Here is a 21,764-nt window from a genome sequence, read left to right as displayed (position 1 = left end):
TTTTTATTCAGCACATAAAATTGGATTTATTGAGTAATATCCTGGCTGAGTGTCTGCCAATACTGTAAAGATCACATTTATACAATGTTATACAAGAAATTATGCATGTTTGGGAATACTTCAATCTCTTCATTGTGATGTTTATTTTTTCTTTTCTTTTTTTTTTTAAATTTTGAAAGAAAAGGAAAGACTGCTTTTTAATCTGACTAATCATGTTATCTTGAAATGCATGCAATTATTATCTGCCACAGGATGGTAAACCACAAACCAACAATGGATCAATCAATCAATTAGATTAAGTCTTCTCTATATTGTTCCTTATACAAATGTATAATACACTACCGTATCATACATAAAATAAAAACAAGGTTGAAATTGCTGGGAAAAAGAAGTCTCAAAAGTGTCTTAATTAATTATTTTAATGAACATTGTGAATTATTTTCATAATTAACCAATCATTGATTTTGTGAATACATTTTACTGGTATTATAATGTTATCTCTTGCAGGCTCGTTTACCCGTTTTCCAACAAAATGTTTCTCCGTCACAGATGCCGGAAAAAACTGAGTCATGGGAGATTCCAAAATGGAAGCCCATGCAGGTTTCAGATGGAGACTTGATGATGTATATCCGAGCTGCCAGGTAAATCAGATATTTGTTTTATAGTTTTTGCAGATGATAGATTTTTCTGAGCTTAATTTCGTGCATTCAAAAGTTGCCAGTCTTGCCCAAACATAGCAAATTGCTCTTGCTCAATTAAGTCAAAGTTTTCTATTAAAGTTCTAATAAAAATAAAACAAGATGCATTGTATTGAACCAATTTTGTAGTTTTGAGGAAACTTGATATATATCTATGACAGCACTTAGTCTGGGCTAAGATTGAGGTCTAAGATCTAAGTCAGTCTCAGGAAGCTCATTACAATCTATTGAATATGTAGCATTTGTTACTCAATCCCTCTCCCCTTGTTACTCAATCCCTCTTCCCTTGAAATATGGGTGTGTTCTGCTAATGAATAAAATTGATCCTTTCAGTTCTTGTTGAATATATATATAACATTGATTCAAATTGCAGGAGTGTAGCAGCATTCACTGGTATGTGTGATGGTGGATCAACTGATGATGGATGTTCGGCAGCCTCTATGGATGAGACAACTATCAATGCTATGGATACTGTAAGTTATTTTCAGGTTTTAATCAATCTTCTGTGTAAAAGACATGTTTAATGTAGCTCTTCATGTAACTTAGGCCACTGTCTTGAATGAATTCTTGCCTTTTTGAAAGATCTAAAGTATATGTAAAGATCTTTTTTACTAACTTTGATTTGATTATCATAATGCTAAAAGCTACATTTGTATGGTAATTTCAGATATCTCAGTGATTTTGAAGGAATGTGATCAATTACTAGATATTTGCCAAGTGCTCATGTTATAATTTGAAAAAAATTTGAAACCTTTGTATCCTGTCGTAATGAAACCTTTTTAAGAATCATCATTTTATATGATTATAGCAGGTTTAGTTTATAAGAGTTCAAAACTTTAGATACTTACTTATCAAAGGTCTACTGGTACTTTTCCTACAAAAAACGTATCCTGCATGCATTTTCAAGGTTTTAAATTTATATTAATTTTTACTTTTGGCTTCAGTTACACAACCATAACTATGACACTGGTAAAGCACTGCAGGCTCTTGTCAAGTCTCCGGCTCTCCGCAGCATCGAGAAAAAATGGACGGATGAAGATTCCGTAAGTTTTAATCGTTATACTGTTTTGTTTTTATATGCTTGTCTTTCTAGACAGAAGGTATTATTGTATTCCGGTATCTGTTGGTCTGTCCGTCTTACCTTCACACAACAACTTTAAGGTTGTGTTAAAAAAATTCTGATATATGTTGGACATGAAATCGTACCTTTACTTATACCTATTAAATTTATATTTGTTACAGAAATAGAAACTTGTAATTGACATAGTCACTTTCATGTCAAAATATTTTCTTTGAAAACCAGCTGTATGTTTAGAATTTATTTTGAATAAGTGAACCTTAACAACTGCCGTTAAGTAGAATTTTTACTAGTATTTCATGTGTTAAACATGTGTCTGGTCCAAAATAGTAAAATTTTAATCAATACACAATAAGGTCTGTTTTTAAATTCTTTAATATGCCAGATATTAGTTCAAATAACAATGGTGTTTTGGGAGGCAGATTTTTTTTTGCTTGGTTGCCTCCCTCACTATACATCATGATTATTTAGACTCATGAGAAATAAGTCCTAACAACATACTTATTACATGGAAGCAATGAAAACTAAATTATTCCAACAGTTTGTTACACTCTGGTTTCCCCATAAGACTAATTCTGTCTGTTTTCTATCACTATTTTGTTTGCCTCTCATAATTCAAGTTCACCCATAAAGGGACAAACCAACAAATAATTTTCCACAGCTGAAGATCACCGTAGCAATATGAGTGTTGATCATTTCCCATAATGCCATGTTTGTACTGCGGTATAATGTTTGATATATTGTTTCCCTAAAGCCATATTTTTGATCCCATCTGTGAACCATTTGAAACTTTATTCTCCGACAAAGATGTTTCCTAGACCAATCGATAACAGTTTGTTTACCTAATGTATCAAATACTCCCTTGTTTTCTATCAGACGCAATATTATACCCATATTTATACAACTCTTTTGCTTAAATGAGATAAGAAATCCTGTGATTTAAATTACATTAACAAGTCTCTGATATTAAGAAAAGAAAAGAAAAGAAAAGAAAAGGAATACTTTATCATATTCTTGGCGTCAACTCCTATCATATCGTTGATTTTATAATAAAAGCATTTTCTGACAGAAAATTGGAAAATCAATGCACAGCATTCTTCTGTTATATAGTGTTATTTGAATGAGGCATTTAATACATTTCTGTAAAATGTTTTCTTGTGAGATTCTTAATGTCTTTTATAACATTTTCTTTCTGAACAAATAGGGGGAATAAAATAAATTGATAACTCTATAAAGAGATGAGTTTGTTAAACAATAATTTTGTTCAATAGCAATGTTGGAAACCATAAACAAAAAAATTAAGTTCTTCAAATGACCTTGGATGATAAGTTACGATGACCTAGGGACAAACACAGAGATTTTGAAACTGGACTGCTACATTTAAGTTCGATACTACTGTAGACCAATGTAATGTGACAGATACTATTTTACAGATTTTCAGAGTATTGTGCAAGTTAGCTAACAGATTCATTATTGAGTAGAAGAAGTATTTGTTTCACAATTGACATTAAAATTTTAAGGAAGTTTTCAACTTATTAATCAAACTAGAAGTTGAGAAATCAAGCAACATCTGTTTACTATCAAATGTCAGCAACTTCTCTCTTAATGTAGGAAAATCCATTGAAAGGATAATCTGGGGTAGCCATTTACAGGCAGACATACAGACAATATATCTATATACAGTCCCTTCCAATTAGGGTTAGTAGTAGTGATATAGCAACCATCTTTTTGTGGTTGAAATTGATTTTTTAGCAAGCTTCGATCTATCAATCAATCAAGCTTGTGGTTGATGAGCAATCAAGTCCCAATCATTCATTATAGACTATCAAATGGCAACAATTTCACTGTAATTGTAGAAAACCTGTTAAAAGAGAGATTCTGTAGAAGCCATTTACCCAGCCATCCATCATACTTATATACTGATTACTAGAAAGATTTTTGTTCCTTTAATAATCACATACTTAAGATGAACTGCTCATTATATGTTCTTTGGCACTTAGATAATGAATAGGTTTGATAGATGTGTAGGGGTTATTACTGTTATGTGTGTTTTGATGGGAAGTTTGATGTGTTTAGCACATAAACAGTTAATAGGTTATATAAGGGAAGTTCTTCTGTGTCTGTTTTGTTTTTTATTTGGTTGATTTTTAAGAGAGAGGCAGAAACTATTTTATACTTTGAAAAACTACTCCTCATTTCAACCTGTCTTTCAAAATGTGTCTTGCAAAAACATTTAATTTTTTGTTGATTTCTAATAGATTACTCTGAGGTATGTTTTTAGAGTTTCTTTAAAACAAAATCATGTTTTGTAAAAGCATGGTAAAAAATTGATAATGAACCTTTTTAGTTGCAGGTAATATTATTTCTTATACTTTGTGGTTCATTTCAATCATTCAGCAGAGTTATCCCCCTTACACCTGGTCTAACTTTTCTCTAAACCTTAATCGAAATTACTTAAGAGACTATATGCTCTTTCTCACAACTAAAACATGTCTAATGTATTGAAAGTTTCTATTGGACATGTAATTAAATCGCAGATCAAAATAAAAAGAAAAAATGATTTAAAATTTACACAAAAGAATCGGTCAGAATATTTTTCATTTTCCGCCATTTAATATAGACAGGTAGTCAGGTAGCAAGGATTTCTCTGACATGATTGATCTTTATATCATTATCACTTCAAAACATTAAAATGGCTTTACTAATCCAAACCAGTATCAAGAGGATCTTAAGAAAAGCAAAGTTTACATATTTTGGTCATAGTTTGTAAGATTCCAATTTGATAATGTAACTAAATTGTGAAAATATTTGTTTTATGTAATTCGTTTCTGGGCTCGGTTTGCCAAATCTACATCACAAAGTTACTATGTTTTGTAAACAAATTCAGCAATCATGCAAACTCTCAAATGATTTTGTAAGTCAAATGTGAAGTTATTGGATTCTCAGTGATACATGAGTATATAATTTCGGTCACTATGTTAACTGGTAAGATTGAGGAAAATTAAAATTGTTGTTTTGTAAAGATTAGATGAAAAAAAGTGAAACTGCCCAATGGTTTTTTATTGTCAAGGTTACAATTAGGGATCTCCTTGCTTCATTGTGTTATTGGTTCTTAAATTTCAACCCCTTAAATGTATAGTTATCCAGACATGGACATAGACTAGGTTCAGAATTTACAGTTCAGTCAGAAACCCCTTAATAAATTTAATATTTTCTTTACTTTCAGAAACGTTTTGTGAAAGGCCTGCGACAATATGGGAAGAATTTCTTCAAGATAAGAAAAGAGCTGCTGTCTCATAAAGAAACAGTAAGTCAATACCTGTGCTTTGTGTCTGTCTGTTTGGCTATTTGTTAAAATGTTTTAATGTACATTGGCAGATCCAGGGGGTTCTGGCAGTTTAAAGGTTTGATAACTTTGTTCATTTTCAGCGAAAAGTTTACTACTAACAACCAGGAACTCACCCATGTCTTGTTTAATACCATAATACATAATTGGTCAATTGAAAGTTATATCTTCCTTCTCTTTGGTGGGGAGACATATTGTTTTTGGCTTGTCTGTCTGTCAGTGTGTACATCACGTTTGTCAGTACAACTCTTCTCAAATTACTGAGCCGAATTTTACGAAATATGGAAATAGCAAGAACATCATATGTAGTTTTGGAATATTACCAGGAAATTTTTATCCTGTAATTTTTTTGTCAGAGTTTTTGCCCCTTTGAACTTAGAAATTTGCCCAAATTCGTCATGAATTACCTTAAAAATTTATTCAGGTAATACTCAAAAATTGTTAAGAGGCCTTTGCAATATCTAAGAACTATATTATGATATAAATTACGGATAGAAATTCATACTGAAAATAATCTAAAATTGGGAAACCATTTCTTTACCTGCATAGGTTTCATTTCCGCTCAGAACAGTTTGTTGGATTTTTTGGGGGGAGACTTTTTTTTTTCGCAGACAAAAACAAACTTGAATTCATTATTGTTTCACACTTGTATTTTACCAACCTGCCATTTCTGATAACAGGATGTAAACAACATCGAATTCTCTGTATTAGCATGTATAACTTGCTAAATGGAACACCGAGTTAAGGCAATTTTAGGCTGTTATTATACCTGAATTCTTTTACCTTTATAATTATATTTCTATAGGACAAGAATACACTTAAATGTCAACCAGAGACAACATGAAAAGTTGACACAGTTGGGGGTTTGATTCATTCACAACTATTTTCAGTTACAACATGTATTACAAATATTTATACAACAGTTTTTCACCTGTTATGACCTATTGTCGATCTGTCTTTTATCTCCATATTGAAAAAGCATAAATATTTTACATTAGAAATTAATCCTCAAAGCTTAGTCTTTCAATAGGTTTTGAGTTTCTTGCTATGATTTTCTTGTTTTAAGCTTTGTCTTTCAATAGTTTTGAGTTTCTTGCTATGATTTTCTTGTTTTAAGCTTTGTCTTTCAATAGTTTAGAGTTTCTTGCTATGTTTTTCTTGTTTTAAGCTTTGTCTTTCAATAGGTTTTGAGTTTCTTGCTATGTTTTTCTTGTTATAAGTTTAGTCTTTCAATAGGTTTTGAGTTTCTTGCTATGTTTTTCTTGTTTTAAGCTTTGTCTTTCAATAGGTTTTGAGTTTCTTGCTATGATTTTCTTGTTTTAAGCTTTGTCTTTCAATAGGTTTTGAGTTTCTTGCTATGTTTTTCTTGTTATAAGTTTAGTCTTTCAATAGGTTTTGAGTTTCTTGCTATGTTTTTCTTGTTTCAAGCTTTGTCTTTCAATAGGTTTTGAGTTTCTTGCTATGATTTTCTTCTTTTGTTGATTATTTTGGAACTGTTTCAAGGTTTGTTGTGCTTGGATTGAAACCCGAATTACCCCCGTATATTTATCAGGTCTCGACTTAATTTGGTGAACATAAAATATTTATTGTGGAATTAAAGTGTCTTGTTAATACATGAGTGATAAAATAACTTGCAGAAATTACATTCAAGAATGAGTTTTTCACATCATGACTCCCTTAGCTATAATTGGGAAGGTTTTCAATACAATAAGTAGACAGTATAAGAGGTGTTTAAGAATGCATACTTAATGACCAAATAGAGTTAGAAACCCTTTCATTGTGCCGCCTTAATATTGATTTATTTTACACTATGTAAAAACACCATCTATTACACGATAATAAAAGTCAACCGAGGCTATCGCTTTTAAATAATTGTTGACATTAACTGGCGAATTGTTGTCGACTTGAAGGGATAACAATTTTACCACACGCTATAATCACTGTCGACAAACAAAGGTGACAACATGGCGAGTAAGTTGAATTCTATGGAAACAAACGCAATTACTTCGAGCTGTGGTCCAGCATTGTTCGTCTTAGGTTGAAATTTTTCTTGAAGTTACTGCAGGGTTGATAATGGGGACTTAAAATACCAGGGAAGGATTGTTCCGTTTGCTGACATTTGTACAAATGTATTTGACTAAATGCTAAATTGAATCCTCAGAGCTGTTAATTTCTGAAAAGAATGCATTTAAATATGTTCAGGTAGTATCACCTTTACTATTATTGTCTTTTTTAAACTGTACTTGCATTGACAATGTTTAGAATAAAAGTCTTTTTTTTTCAAGCACTTCATGTATCCTTCACTGAGCCCCTTCTTTGGTGTTTTTTGTAAATTTTTCCTGAAATGAATATCTGTATAAATGTTATGAATCCAGGCTTTGCACCTGGTTTTTTTAGTGAATTATTTTGCCATTATACTTAAGCTGTTTGTCTGGCAGATATAAATGTTAAAAATAATAAGAAACGTGTATACAATAACTGAGAACCCTTTGCCAAAAAGTTAGATGATATGCATCTTTAAAAAACTTCATCATTACCTGAAAGCAATGCTATGGGAGCCATTTTGGAGTACTGTAATTAGTTGGTGCAAGTTAGGAGCTTTATAGTCCAAATGCTAATTGAACCCCAATTGAAAAGATAAATGGCTTAGCTGTAGTAAGTTTGACAATATTCAGGACCAAGGTGCAGGAATGTCAGTTACTTTGAACTGTTAGTTGTCTCTTTGTTAGTGGTGTTAAATGTCACTTAAATAAGAGGTACTAATTTACCTTCAAGATAGGAAGGACCTGGACTTTTTCAAGTTTCAATGCAATGGTTCACTTGAGAAAAGATGGAATTTCACAATAAAATGACACTGAATTAAATTTACAAGTCATTGGTAAATGAAAGTTCAAAGGAACAAGTCAGCATTGGAGGGTCCTGGACCTCAAGCCACTGCTGACCCATGTTAACTAATTTAATATAACTGATGTTCCTTTGCAGTGATTGGGATGGAAAAAAAGATAATGTGCCATTTTAAATGATTTTCAGAACTTCAAAGAGTCCTTTTTAGACATCGTTATACAAATGATATTTTCAACTAGAATGTGTTAAAATGGTACATGTCCCCCTTAATTCCCATGTAACATTAGCTTCCTGTATTTGTTTTGCAGAAAAGACAAAAGCTAACACAATCTTTAACTCTCACTAACTCAGCTGAATAAGAAAACAAAAGACACATACATCCAACTTACACTTAAATACCTAGAAAATGCTCTTTTTTCAATTTAATCATGCTTGAAAAAAGTTGTTTAAAGGATTTTTCCAACACGATTTTTGATCAAATAGCAATTACGATCTTGTATTGTTCATTGAAGGGAATTAATTTTATCCCACAGGTCTTTTTCTTCTGTTTAATCATTCAGAAATTACACATGAGATCAAGATCGGGGATCTTCAATGCGTTTGTTTTATTTGATACAGAACGTCAGTAACAGATTGTGAACGAATCACGGCAGAATCATTGTTGTAATCGCATGTTTATTTCATTTGCTGTTTTATAGATTTCTAGTAAATTGGATGGCAGTGAAATATTTACTAAGAACAGATGCATGAAATAGAAATCAAACACAGCTGCCATTACATAGCATGATTATACCATAGTTTTTAATTTTAAAAGAATACAAAAAAAATAGAAGGCATATCAGGCATGGATCAAGAGATTTTGGGACAGAAGGCACCCTAACTTCCACCCATCTCCCCTCACACACATGGTCTGACACTGCATAAATACCTAGCCAATTAGTGATCTAGATACTAATATTAATAAATGATTTAAGTTGCCAGCTCTAAAATCTTCCGCCCTCTGATATAATAATATGAGTGGTTTTTATTCATTTTTGTGTACGTCCCCAACCAAACAAATTAAAACTAGCTTTAAATAATACAAATAAGTATACTGTTGAATCTAAATAGTGCTTAGGAAATTTGATTATCAGAAAAAGAATAATAAAGGTGTAATACATGGCAATGTAATATCTGGTTTAAATGTATCACTTGAAAGCTTTTCAGTGATTGATTGTGGCCAATAGTAGTCTGTATCCCTGTTAGCACTGTTAGGCATTGGTGACCAGAATAATCTCTTTCAATTAATATTGACTGGTAGAATTCTGTTACAACAAAGAAATGGATTGATTTCCTCAACCTAATAAGATGAATTATCAGTAAGGCTGTGCCAGAGTTAACAGCAGAATTACCGATTTTATAATTTTATGACACGTTGAAAGATATTACTGACATTACTTTCAAGAAGGAGGCTCAGCAAGTGAATCAATGTTATCATCTTCAAATAAATTAGTTTACTGGTTGTAATGCGAGGGCCAATATTGTGCAAACACGCGAATCAAAGTCGCCTAACAATGGCTGTTGATTGATTTTTCGAGATGTCATGTTCGTTTTGTCAGGGTCTCAAGAATGTTTGTAGAGATCAGCGATAAATCTTTTCTGTGTTTGATCCATTGGAAAATCTTGAATATTGATTCAAGCTCAGAGACGATAAATGTATATTATCTTGCCAAATATGAAGTTATTAAGACAAGTGGGGCTTAGAGAAATCATTCACGGTGAATTACTGGCTTTTGTTGTCAAATTTCAATAAAAGTCTATGGAAAAGTTGTGTTACCAAACTGGGGAAGAATAATTGAATTAAATTTTTTTGCTTTTTGTGACAGCTAACTGTACATTATTTGGATCATATGGTACAACTCAGAAGTCAGAATATTACCATTGCCTTATTTCTTAAAGATGTTAGAATTGAACATGATGTCTCTAGTCTGTCACTCTGTGCTTGTATTTTGTTGTGTTTGTAATGTTAGGTATCAAAGGCTCTCAGACTTAATTAGTTCATTTAATTTTCTTTCAAGAAAGTAGTGTCAACCCTTCTTTCTGTGTTTTAACATCAATTTCTTGATGCATCAATGGTACTTGTTACATTTGTAAAATATATTAAATAAAGTATCAACAAAAAAGGATCAGGTTAAAAGTTGATTTTAATTTCCTATCTTTTCAGAAGAATATCATGATAATATTGTACAATTACTCTAAAGTATGAGGGATATCGCAATGTTGTTGTCTTTGTATCGTATGGTGTTTCTGAGGAGATTTCAAGCTTCAAAAAAAGGGGGACCAGTCTTCACAACTAACTTTCCAGTTCACAGGCTGAAATACATTTTTCCGAAATTTTTATCTAGTGACTGTTGGCCTGTAGTAGTTAATTTTACATGCCCACCTCTGTTTTCACAAGCCTCGGGCCTGGGACTCACTGTTCAACTGTGAAGATTGGGGGACATACATATTATGGGCTTAATGGCTGTCATTTATTTATAATGAATTAATATTAGATACAAAAATGTGTTGGATCTCATATTTCAGACTTTTTTTAACATTTAAAGAATTTGCTTATCAGTTGCCTTATCTATCATAAAAATGTAAATTAGTGGCTGAACTTAATCAATAGGGTTAAATACAAAAATACCTTTCATATAATATTGCTAATTTCAACATGCTCTACAAGTGACTTAAATAAGGAATTCAAATTTACTTTGAAGTAAAGATAGGAAGATTTTGGTCTTTCCAAGTTTCAAGATAATGGTCTACATGATATGAAAAAAGCCAGAATGACAGTGAAATGGATTTAAAAGTGCTTGAAGTTACCTATCATCAGCAGCATACCAATAAAATAGATAGGAAAATACATATTCCAAAATTATTAGATAGAAGTGTATGTAAACAGGAAGTCAAATCCCACACAAAGAGGTGAAAACTGATTCATTAATTTATCTTATTTGTACCAGTCAAATGGACAACAACGCCTTCTGGATTTACAGGTATCCACAGATATCCTCCCTTTGGATTTCTAATATCTAAAGAAACAAGGAGTTGGTTCACTTAACTAATTTGTTCTGTGTTAATTACTACTTAATCTGTCAGCCTATTGCAATCTGATGACAAATATTCATATCTATTGTTCTAAGGGAGGAAACTCCATTTCTTTTAATATGCTTTTCAATACCTGAGTTCATGGTAACTTTATAAATACATAACAGCAGGTGGATCACTGTCTTCTCTGGTAAGGATCTTTCTCTTTGAGTTTTTATCTGTATGTAGGTCTATGAATTCGTGTTTTATATTTCATATCTAAATGTCTACCTTAATGTTAAGATTTCTCTATCCCTTGAATGGAAACTTGAACTGAATTTGAAAGAGACAAATTAAATTTCTGGGATATTCATTGTTTTTTTTATTTCACATTAATATTGGTTCATGTATTATGCTTCTATTTCTCCTTGATAGTTGTAAAGGTAAATCAATATTTCTATTCTTTCAAGTAAACTTTCTTTTATTACTATGAAATATAAAGCATGTCCAGTGAATAGCTGTTGAAATTGTCTGTCTATTAATCTGTCTATCAGGCTTTTGGGTACATACTTTGCATTAATTATTAAACCATTACTATTCAAGTTTTGCATTGGTAATACACATATTTTACATATGTTTGAGGGTGAAGCAGGTCCAGACACCATTTTCAGTCTTCTTTTTTTTTCTTTTGTTTTTTTTGGGATACATAGTCTAAACACAATGCAGAACAAAATGCATTTCATTATTATTCAACACATGTTGCATATGACAGCATAACATACTGCATTTTAGGTGAAATAAATGTTATAGAAAATGTCTATAAAATTTTTATCTAGGAGTAATCTCTAAATATGGGCTCTTTCACCAACATACTGAATATTGCATGTATCACATGTATCACATGCTGAATCAACCTGAGATTCCTATACCACCCCAGGGGCCACCAGCCCTCGGGTGATATAGGTGGAGGGTTGATACCACATGTGATACAGATTATGACATGTCATGTTAATTATATCATATATTTTAACCATGCTTCAAGTGTGATCCGTGAAGGGATGCGATATAATGTATGTGATATAGGTCTAAAGTTATGATATAGGGTATGCAATATAGGTCTAGAGGTGTGATATAGGGGAGACGATATAGGTCTAGAGGTGTGATATAGGGGAGTCGATATAGGTCTAGAGGTGTGATATAGGGTATGCAATATAGGTCTAGAGGTGTGATATAGGGGAGACGATATAGGTCTAGAGGTGTGATATAGGGGAGACGATATAGGTCTAGAGGTGTGATATAGGGGAGACGATATAGGTCTAGGTGTGATATAGGGTATGCGATATAGGTCTAGAGGTGTGATATAGGGGAGACGATATAGGTCTAGAGGTGTGATATAGGGGAGATGATATAGGTCTAGAGGTGTGATATAAGGGAGACAATATAGGGTTTTAACACACACTCATAATGCATATACTAAAAAAGTTATATTTTAATCTAAATTTATGATATAAAACAATATCATGTAATAGAAAATGTATTAAAAGTGAGAGTACTTGACAGGGGTTGAAATTTACCTTCATGAGTGGAAGGTCATGGGCTTTTGAAATCACTTGTTCACTTGATGAAAACCAAAGGTCTTAATAAAGTGGCAATGAAAAGGGTTGAAAGTCCAGGACTTAAGGAATCATAGTTTCAAAGTTTCTTGGTCAGAAATTGAGGTATCTGGTCCATGGTTCATAACTTATTTGTACCCCATGCTCAATTTTCTCTTTACAGGTTTGGGACACTTGAAAAAATCCTTTGTTTCAGGGCATCAGTGTTATGTTCAAACTTGGTACATTTATACTCAATATTTGAGTCATTAAGAACCCACTCCTTTTTTTCTTTGTACTCGCTCCAATGAAATGCAACAATGCACATGCTTTGCTCAACAAGTGATGACTATAATTTTGCACATGATAATGTAATTGAGTGGAAACAGATGTGCTGAAAGACAGTATAAATAAATATGCATGAATTCAACAAATAAACTGGTATGAACAATGTATTGATCCGGTTGATATTGCCTATTCAGTTTAGTTATTGGTGTATTTTTGATGTAGATTGATCCCTTGTTAATGGCTATATTATCTATAGACAGTGCAGTTTTACAAGGTCTTGAAAATTACACTGAAATAGACTCTAGTATGTTTGTTTATTGACTTTATACTGGTGATTTGGGATATGAACTGTTTTGTCCATATAAATTACAGATTTATGAGTTATGAGCTTAGTGTATGTAGTCCAATTGAATTGAAAAAGATTTTTTTTTCTTGTCTTTTTTTTGCATGAAATCTTTATTTTTATTTAAAATATTCATATCAGTCCCCCCCAACCCCCCAAACAAAAAAAAAACAAAAAAAAAATCAATGTTTCTTTGATTTGGAGCAGTTTCAAATTACTTAAACAATGATTGTCTGTGAAATAACCTAACCATTATTAAACTGCAAGCAGACAAGCTAGGAGCTTCATAATGTTTTAGGTTTTACTACCCCTGTGGAGTAATGTGGATTCCCACACTTCACTCATAAGATTCCTCATTTCCTCAATATATTACATCTTCAGTTTTAAGAACTCATGTAATTAGTTAACCATTTCATTTGAATACGTGTAAGCTTCTGTAAGGTAATGAAGGATGAGGGAGATATAAGCTTATGATTAGTTTGACATTTTCTGAATTTAAAGCATTAAAGTGGGTAACTGAGTGACTTGATTACAGACTGATTTTATATGCTTCAATCTGTTTCTTATTGTATCAATTTATTCTGTAATAGAGAAATTCTAATGCAACATTCTTTGTAATGTCAAATCTCATTGGATATTGTCATACATGTACATAACGATTGACAACTTCACTTTCTTAATAACCTCAAAAATTGTACAGTTATCTCCTCACTCATTAAAAATATGAGGATGGATGGGCAATTTTTGAAATTATCTGTAGAAGAGATGTGAAAGGACATTATTATATAGATAGCAGTGTTTTATTAAATGTTCCCAGTGTAATAAATATCAATAATTCACACTGTTAGATAAATTCGATAATTTCACTCTTGGACTTTCTCCTGCCAAAATGTCACAACTTTGATATTTATCCACCAATCATAGAATTTGAAATAAACATTGAAAATATCGAAAAATTATGAAGAAAATCTATATAATTAATAGGATAATCACTTAGTTATCGTGAATAACCAAAATATGACCACTCGTACCAAGAACACTTGAGAATTAAACTTGCGCACGGAACAATTTTCGCCCACTTGTTAAATCTAGGCGTTCTTCGGCATCTGTGATAATATTTTGGTTATTCACTCTTTCCAATTAATTATCTTATTAAGAAACTGGGAAAGTGGTCAATATTCAACTCTGTGGTTGTTTTGGACAAGGTGACTTCTTTTAATTATCAGTCTTTATAAAAATCAGTAAGGAGGTGTTCAGCCATGTCAGAAATACACAGAATTCACTTGGAAACAGTTACAGACCACATAACCAGTCCTAGCTTTCCATTTGGTTATTGCATTTTCAAGATAAAAATGCTTTAGATTGTGTATGAAATTTGGCACTTTGCAGGAGTTCTCATTCTTGATTTGGTTTGATTTGGGTGGAAGATAAATGTATTTTTTTCTCAAAAATGCAGATCTGAATATAAAAAGGAATACATTTATGTAAAATTATAGCATAACATCATTTGCTCTGCCGCTTTTTATACACAATTAATTGTCTCTGCTTTATGCAGTGTCTGAATTTTACATAGACTGATACTTTTGGAATTTGTAATCATTGAACAGTTTTGAAGACTTGGGGTATATAGGAAGAAGTATAATCATAGCTTAAGAATAATTGTACAGTTATGTTATTGGATTTGAACTGAGGAAGTGTGCAAAACATATATTGTGTTTTATCGTATGACTTGCAAGACTATTCCATATTGTCCACAAAGAACATAGAATTTATTTCCTTATTCTATACCCTGGATTAAATAAATGGCTATTCATAATTCCAATTTTTGTGATAATTTCTGTGGAAATCTGGTTAATCCTATGAAAGATTAAAAAAAATGCTATGGCTTTCTAGTTGACTTGTAACATTTGTATCTTATAATACATAATGGTATGGTTGTGGATTGTGTTATACTTAATTCTCAACAAAATGCATACTTCTTTGATGATACATGTACATGTATCTGTCTTATTTGGTGCAGGTTAGGTGCATGTTCACATCTTTTGTTTCATTGTTTTTTTTTAACAAATATATAAACGATTATTATTGTTATGTTTCCTGTCTTGGTTGATAATGAATGAATATTTTTTTAAATTAAGAAACCTCGTATGTTAAATAGATCAAAGATCTTTTCATTTTTTCCAAAATTTTATTGTAGTGGGACTTTTTCTTCTTAATTTACCCTTTATAACAGTACTCTTTCATCAACTCCCAAAGTATTAATTTTAAGGAATTAAAAATATTGGCGGGAAAAATATTTCCCTTTGATTAAATCGAAGGTGTCCTGGAAAAGTTTTTTTTTATGCAGTACAGATTTTCGCAGGGTAATATAGGTCTCCTTTCAATGGTCTTTCATACCCCTGCTATTAATTTCTGTGGTGATACAATTATAAGCCCCAGAAGTTAAAAGATTTACTTGGTTTTTAATCAAATCATCGCTGAAGTAAAGACTTTATTATATTTTATCTATCGCATGGTGAGAAAAGCAAGCTACCTGCCTTGCAAACAATTATATTTCTCTTCTAATACTGAGGAACGTATGATAGATTGTTCCTTCTTCCCTTTAATAACACTACGCTAGCCTTGTATGAATGTGAGGCTATTGGCAGCCATATTGGTTTTTAGCAGAAGACACAAAACTGGAATTGTGTATTTGTATTCTGAGTGAACATAAGCGATTTGGTGTTGAAAATCGTCATCGTTACCTGTAAGTTGAGTCATTTAACCTAAGTATTGACATTTTCACCTTTGTACAGTGGCCAATCTTTCATAATTTGTTTTTATTCCCTTGTTTTGTGTGTACCTATTAAATGTTATGCTAAAGAATTAATCATGTAGAAAATGTACTTTAATGTCCATTAATGACACATTTGCAAACAAAAAATAAAAATGAAAAATTCAAGATTAAAAATATCTGTCCTTTAGTCAACTGACTTAACCTCAAATAGCCATGGCTTCGTATGTAATCCCATATCTTATATTAATGTACACAAACAAAATGGTGGCTATGTGTTATAAACAGAGACTGTTAAAGGGCTCAACTAGCTATCAGCAGGGATCAACTGGGTTGATTATCTGGTGAGTGACAGTTAATGAAGCCTGTCAGTTAGGGGTTGTTACTTGAGTTGATGATCATTAGTGGTAATTGGCTATAAATTACAATGCACCTTACCCAGCTGGAAAGGAGTCATACAAAAAATGTGGGTAAGGAAGGGTTCTTCATATCTTGTTAACTGTTAGAATAGCGATACATGGTCATACACTGTTGTCATTGTTTGACTCTTTTGCAATGCTGTCCAGTTTCAAGTCTTTGTGAATGGTCAGCTTGATAAAACTGTTTTTATCTGAAAAAATGTGATGTAGAAAGCAAATTAATCAATCAAAAATTATCTTGACAGCTCTGTGCAATATTTCTCTATATGGTTCTTAGACTTGTTTTTTGTTTTTTTGGGGTTTTTTTTTTTTTGTCTTTATTATCTTAACCTGTACATTCTAATGGAGAAATATTGTTTTTCTGACCTGTTTCTCACTGTCTGTCTGTCTGCGTACCTGAGTCAGTCTTCCACATATTTTCCCTTCCAATATATATCTCCCTTTTAACTAGATTTGGATGCATCTTAACACACTTTTACTAAAGAGAAAAGTTTTGATCAATTTTTGAAAAGTTTCTGTTTTTATTTAAATCATATTTTTGGTACCAATTTGGGAAGGGATTATCTCTTTCAATAATTATGAGTAAAACCATGTCTTGTAGCATTTCAGAAACAAAAACTCATAGCTATGTTGATTTCTACACTTGTATTGCAAAGGAACAAGATATTGGTGGCTACCATTAACCCACATCTGAACGATAATGTTTCTCTCCTTAAGTGTTAATTGTATGTGTGTATTGTTATAGTAGACGTCTCATACACCAACAACTATTATGACTTCAGGAAAAGTATTCATACTAATCTCAAAATAGAACTGACAGTTATATTTACATTTTATAATTAACTGGTGAAGAGTTTACACCTAATGTGTGACTAAGAATTAAATAAGTGTCACTGTTTCCATACCGTCTTAACAAAGATGAGGACTTACTCATTAAGGGTTGTTTGGTAATTTTTACTGGTGAAGAGTTTACACCTAATGTGTGACTAAGAGTTATATAAGTGTCACAGTTTCCATACTGTCTTAACACAGTTGAGGATTTACACATTTTGTTTTTGTTTTTTTTCCTTTCTCAGTTATGTCATTTTTACCCTACCGGTGCACCTGGTCCGTGCTCCCAGTTTTTAGTAGAGTCCGAGTTGCTCATTGGCTTTTGTTACTTTGTATGTATGATTTTAGTTACTTTATGTTCTTTGTTGTGTATGCCTGTTTTCCATGTCTGGTCTTTGTCCCTGGATTACATTCTTTTGATTACCACTATAACCTTGATTCCCTTAATTACTCTTTCAAAATTCCTTGAATTTTTCATTGTTTTACATAGTTTTGCATTCCATGATCCTGTTTGATTGTCTGTGTTTTCAACCAGAAATTTACATTAGATATTTGAATTTTTATTTGACTACCTATGAAAATAACTAAGATCAATTCCCATTGAACATTTAAAAATACCTCAGCCAGTGGCAATTCTTGGAGGAGGGTTCAGGAGCTGAAACCTCCTCCCCTTTTATTGTTTGACAAGTTTGTTAATTTTGTACGTAAATCTAGAACCTCCCACATTTTAAAACTTTTGGAGCACCCTCTCCCCCTTCATGAAATTCTATTAACAGGAATGAAAAATAATTGAGGCACAAATGTGACAATGAGACTCTGATCGGTGTCTGACCCACGTCTTCTTCAACATCTTGTTAGGTTCTACAAAGTCTTATTTCAAATACCTTAAAACATGAAAAATCCTGATGAGAAGGTGTTACATTTTGTCTGTTCATGTATGATAAAACTTGTATAATTAGACATTATGAGATGTTTTTTAATCTGTCACCATGTCACCTCGGCATTATTACAACATGTAGCTGCCATCTTATGTTCATGTTGTCGTTGATCTGATGAATGAAAAATGAGCTTCCAAGTTATAAATTTTTGACAAAATACATGAACTGCTTTTTGTTTCAAGATAAATTCACAGAATTAAAATTAGCTCTTGTTGGATTTTAGATGTTGGTTTTGAATGTTAAAAGAGGGCTTTGAAATATGTACATGTAATAGTATATTTATACTGCCTAATCTAAGCACCTTTGAACAAGAAATTGTTGTCATATTTGACAGGTAGATGAAATGCACAGGTTGCAAACACTGAAGACCAACAGGTGGTCACATTATACAGGATTTGGAAGGTCTTGTATTAGATAGGTTTAACTGGACATAGTTGGTGAATATTTCCCGTTCAACTGCTTTCATATTGTCTTTGTAACTGGATAACAATCTTTCGATTTCTGCTAGAATCTTGGTTCCCTTGATTACTCTTTCAGTACCTTATAGCAAGACAGGACAGAAATTAGACTGCCAATAATCCCAAGATTTTATTTGCACCCCCTCCACTAAAAGTGATATAAAAAAAATTATTCCTTTAATGGCTAACAATATTCTCTCTTCAACTGATTCTTTTTAATTATAATGAATATATACTCTCAAAACCATTGATAGTAGACACCTATAAAACTGTCCTGCTGATAAAAAATTAATGTTGAGCTGTGGCAGCTAAAAATAGATCCTGTCCAAGTTCCTCTCAGTAAAAATATCACCTGTACCTTGGTAGCTATAAATACCACTTATCAAACTGTTCTCCAAGTAAAAAATATCACCTGTACCTTGGTTGCTATAAGTACCACTTATCAAACTGTTCTCCAAGTGAGAAATATCACCTGTACCTTGGTAGCTAATATTAAATGATACACCCTATCTTAAGGAGGTAGACCTAGGGTAAGGGACTCAACTCCTAAAAATCATTGGAATGTTTTTATTCATTATTTTACATCAGTCTCATAGAAGCATCAAAGCAACTTGGATTGAATTCATTCTGTTTCAAATGAAAGCTTGATAGGCTTTGGTTTATTGATTATGATACAAACATATCATTGATTTCAAGAGTTGTGTCCCTTACTCCTAAGGTTTACCTCCTTAAACAGTCAACCCTGTTGAAAATTGTAGTTGTTACATCGGTAGCAAAAACTCATTTCATTCAACTGTTCTACAATAAAATGTGATACTGCTAATTGCTGAAAATGTAGTTCCTCCCCATATGTCTGATTTTACAAAGTTGCTTTCTTTTAAATATTTGCTAAAATACTTCTTTTCCAAAGATTTTCAAGATTCACATACAATGTGGACCATGGATGTCACCACTTAAAATGGATAACCAGGGCCCAAGATTGGTTCAGATAAGGTTTTAGAAACTTATTGTGAAATAGGATAATCAATCTAAAAATCTGCATCTAATCCATTTTCCTTTTTGTCAACTCCCTTACAGCATAGTAAAACTTATAAATATTACAATAAATAATTCAGTAACTTAGAAATTGGAGAGAGTTGTTACAATTTTATTGAATTTCACCTCATAAAAGGTTCCTTTCTAGCCACTTCTATACTATAAATTACACATGCCTGCCTGTTTATAAAGTATAGGGCAAATTCCCTTTTCAACATGCTTTCCCATAAATCTAATTCACATGTAAAAGTAAATAGTCAGAGGGTTTTTGACTCCAGTTTTATTACAACCATTGCGCCTGATATAATAGTCTTTGAAAAGGCCATAAACATTTACCAATATTTCACCTGATATTAGAAATCTATAGAATTGTATGTACATGTATGTATTAGTACTGGCAAATGATTTAGTACACTTTATACATGTTTGAAATGGTATATCCCTCTTGAATTTTAATAAATGGTCCTCTTACTAAAACCTTGAGTCAACACCATGAACTTAGTGTTTATTTATAGTCATTTCATCTTGGTATCACAATTTTACAAACATGGGGTTCAAATTTACTTTAAAGGATGAAAAGTCCTGGGGTTTTTCTGCATCCTAAATGAAAAGGTCCACTAGAGGAAAGCCATGGGTCCTCAATGGAAGTAAATAAAAAAAAATATTGATTTGAGTAAATTAAATTTTAATGGTCCTAGTTAGCTGTTTCAGAAATCAAGGTTTCCAGATTCTCAGATTAGTGCCAATTTGAGCCCCTGCAAAGGATTATTAATCCAAATATATTTACCATTGGTTAATGATACTATGAGTAGAGCAGAATCATCTGCCCTTCCAACCCATTCATGGTGCATGATGAAAATGGGTACATACCATTATATGTTGTCTCTACAGAAATAGATTTGAAAGAGTTTGAGGTTTGGGTAAGGTTAGCATGATGAAAGGCTTGGCTTTTCTGTTTTTACAATATTGAGTAAGTTTAAAGTGTAATTATACTGTTACTCCAGTATGTATTCTAACTAGAAAGAGCTTGAGGTTAGGGTGCAGTCAGCATGGTAAAATGCTTATCATTGAGTAAAAGTGTATTTTTGTTGATACTTGTACCTGAACGTGTTTACTCAATGAGAAATATCTTTTCAGGGAGAACTTGTTGAGTACTACTATTTCTGGAAGAAGACTCCAAGTGCAGCTACCAACAGACCGTTGAGAAGACACAAGAGACCGGCCTTTAAACGAAATACAAGATCTTCCAGACCTGCCTCTAGTGATTTCTGTATGTATTAAATCTGGAGTGATTTTTCACTCATTTGGGCCTGCAATAGTTATATCCAGACCTACTAAGTTGCTATGATATATAACTTTAAGATTACTTTTTTTTTCTTTAGAGGGTCCTTCATTTTGACTGCTCTGCCTCTCTGATCTTTCTTGTTATTTGCTCATCATCCCCATGCCGACAGTTTTTGATATTTCTAGGTCAAATGTCAAGGGTTGTAGACTTTTGGACTTGTAAATTGCATGGTCAAATTCTTTTTGTTATACTTGTTGAATAATTCCTGAATACTGCAGATGTGAATTTTGCTGCAATTCTTATGATTTTTGTTTTGAGGTAATGTCTTTCAGAAAAAGAAGGAAAAAGTGTAATGAAATTCTAGCATTTCATTATTTGCAGCCCTTTGTCTTGTGTTAATGTAGGTTGCAGTCTTATAAACTAAACTTAAACCATTGATCGAGTGTTTCAATAGGTTTATCAAAGCCTTTAGCATTTCTCTCCCCAGTAATAAATTGAAATTTTTTATCTGTGATCGTGGCTTTGATGTTTTCTCAGTCTATACAAGTCGGTTAACTGTTTTAAATATTCTTGTTCTGTTAAGGCTTCTCAACAAAGATATTGAATCTTTTGTCAAAAAGAAAAAAATATTGAATATTTATTATTAAAATCTTTCATTGTTGTAGCATGGGCAAACAATCAACTTGAAACTTGTTCAGATCCATTTTAGAGTTGTCCCCCTTTGATAAATTGCCTCTTTATCTCAAGATATTCGATTATTTTGTTTGTAAGATAAAATCTCTTCC

At 32.2% G+C, this 21,764-nt stretch overlaps 1 protein-coding gene across 7 annotated transcripts in view; it reads left to right on the top strand.

Annotated features, from left to right (window-relative positions):
- The window catches only part of LOC148601542 (uncharacterized), a 137,142-nt gene that overhangs the window by 94,516 nt on the left and 20,862 nt on the right, over nucleotides 1-21,764 (top strand). For all 7 annotated transcript variants that reach the window (XM_088555503.1, XM_088555502.1, XM_088555500.1 and 4 more), the window contains 5 exons: nucleotides 508-641; nucleotides 1,072-1,171; nucleotides 1,643-1,741; nucleotides 5,003-5,083; nucleotides 20,832-20,964. In XM_088555503.1, the coding sequence (XP_088411629.1) occupies nucleotides 508-641; nucleotides 1,072-1,171; nucleotides 1,643-1,741; nucleotides 5,003-5,083; nucleotides 20,832-20,964 (547 nt within the window). The remainder of the gene's footprint in view (nucleotides 1-507; nucleotides 642-1,071; nucleotides 1,172-1,642; nucleotides 1,742-5,002; nucleotides 5,084-20,831; nucleotides 20,965-21,764) is intronic.

Source organism: Perna viridis, chromosome 12 (genome assembly GCF_037379345.1).
Source record: "Perna viridis isolate PV_CMFRI_1.1 ecotype Kerala chromosome 12, ASM3737934v1, whole genome shotgun sequence".
Lineage (NCBI taxonomy): Eukaryota > Metazoa > Mollusca > Bivalvia > Mytilida > Mytilidae > Perna > Perna viridis.
The sequence above is the reverse complement of the archived record's forward strand: the minus strand, read 5'-3'. Positions and strand labels throughout refer to the sequence as shown.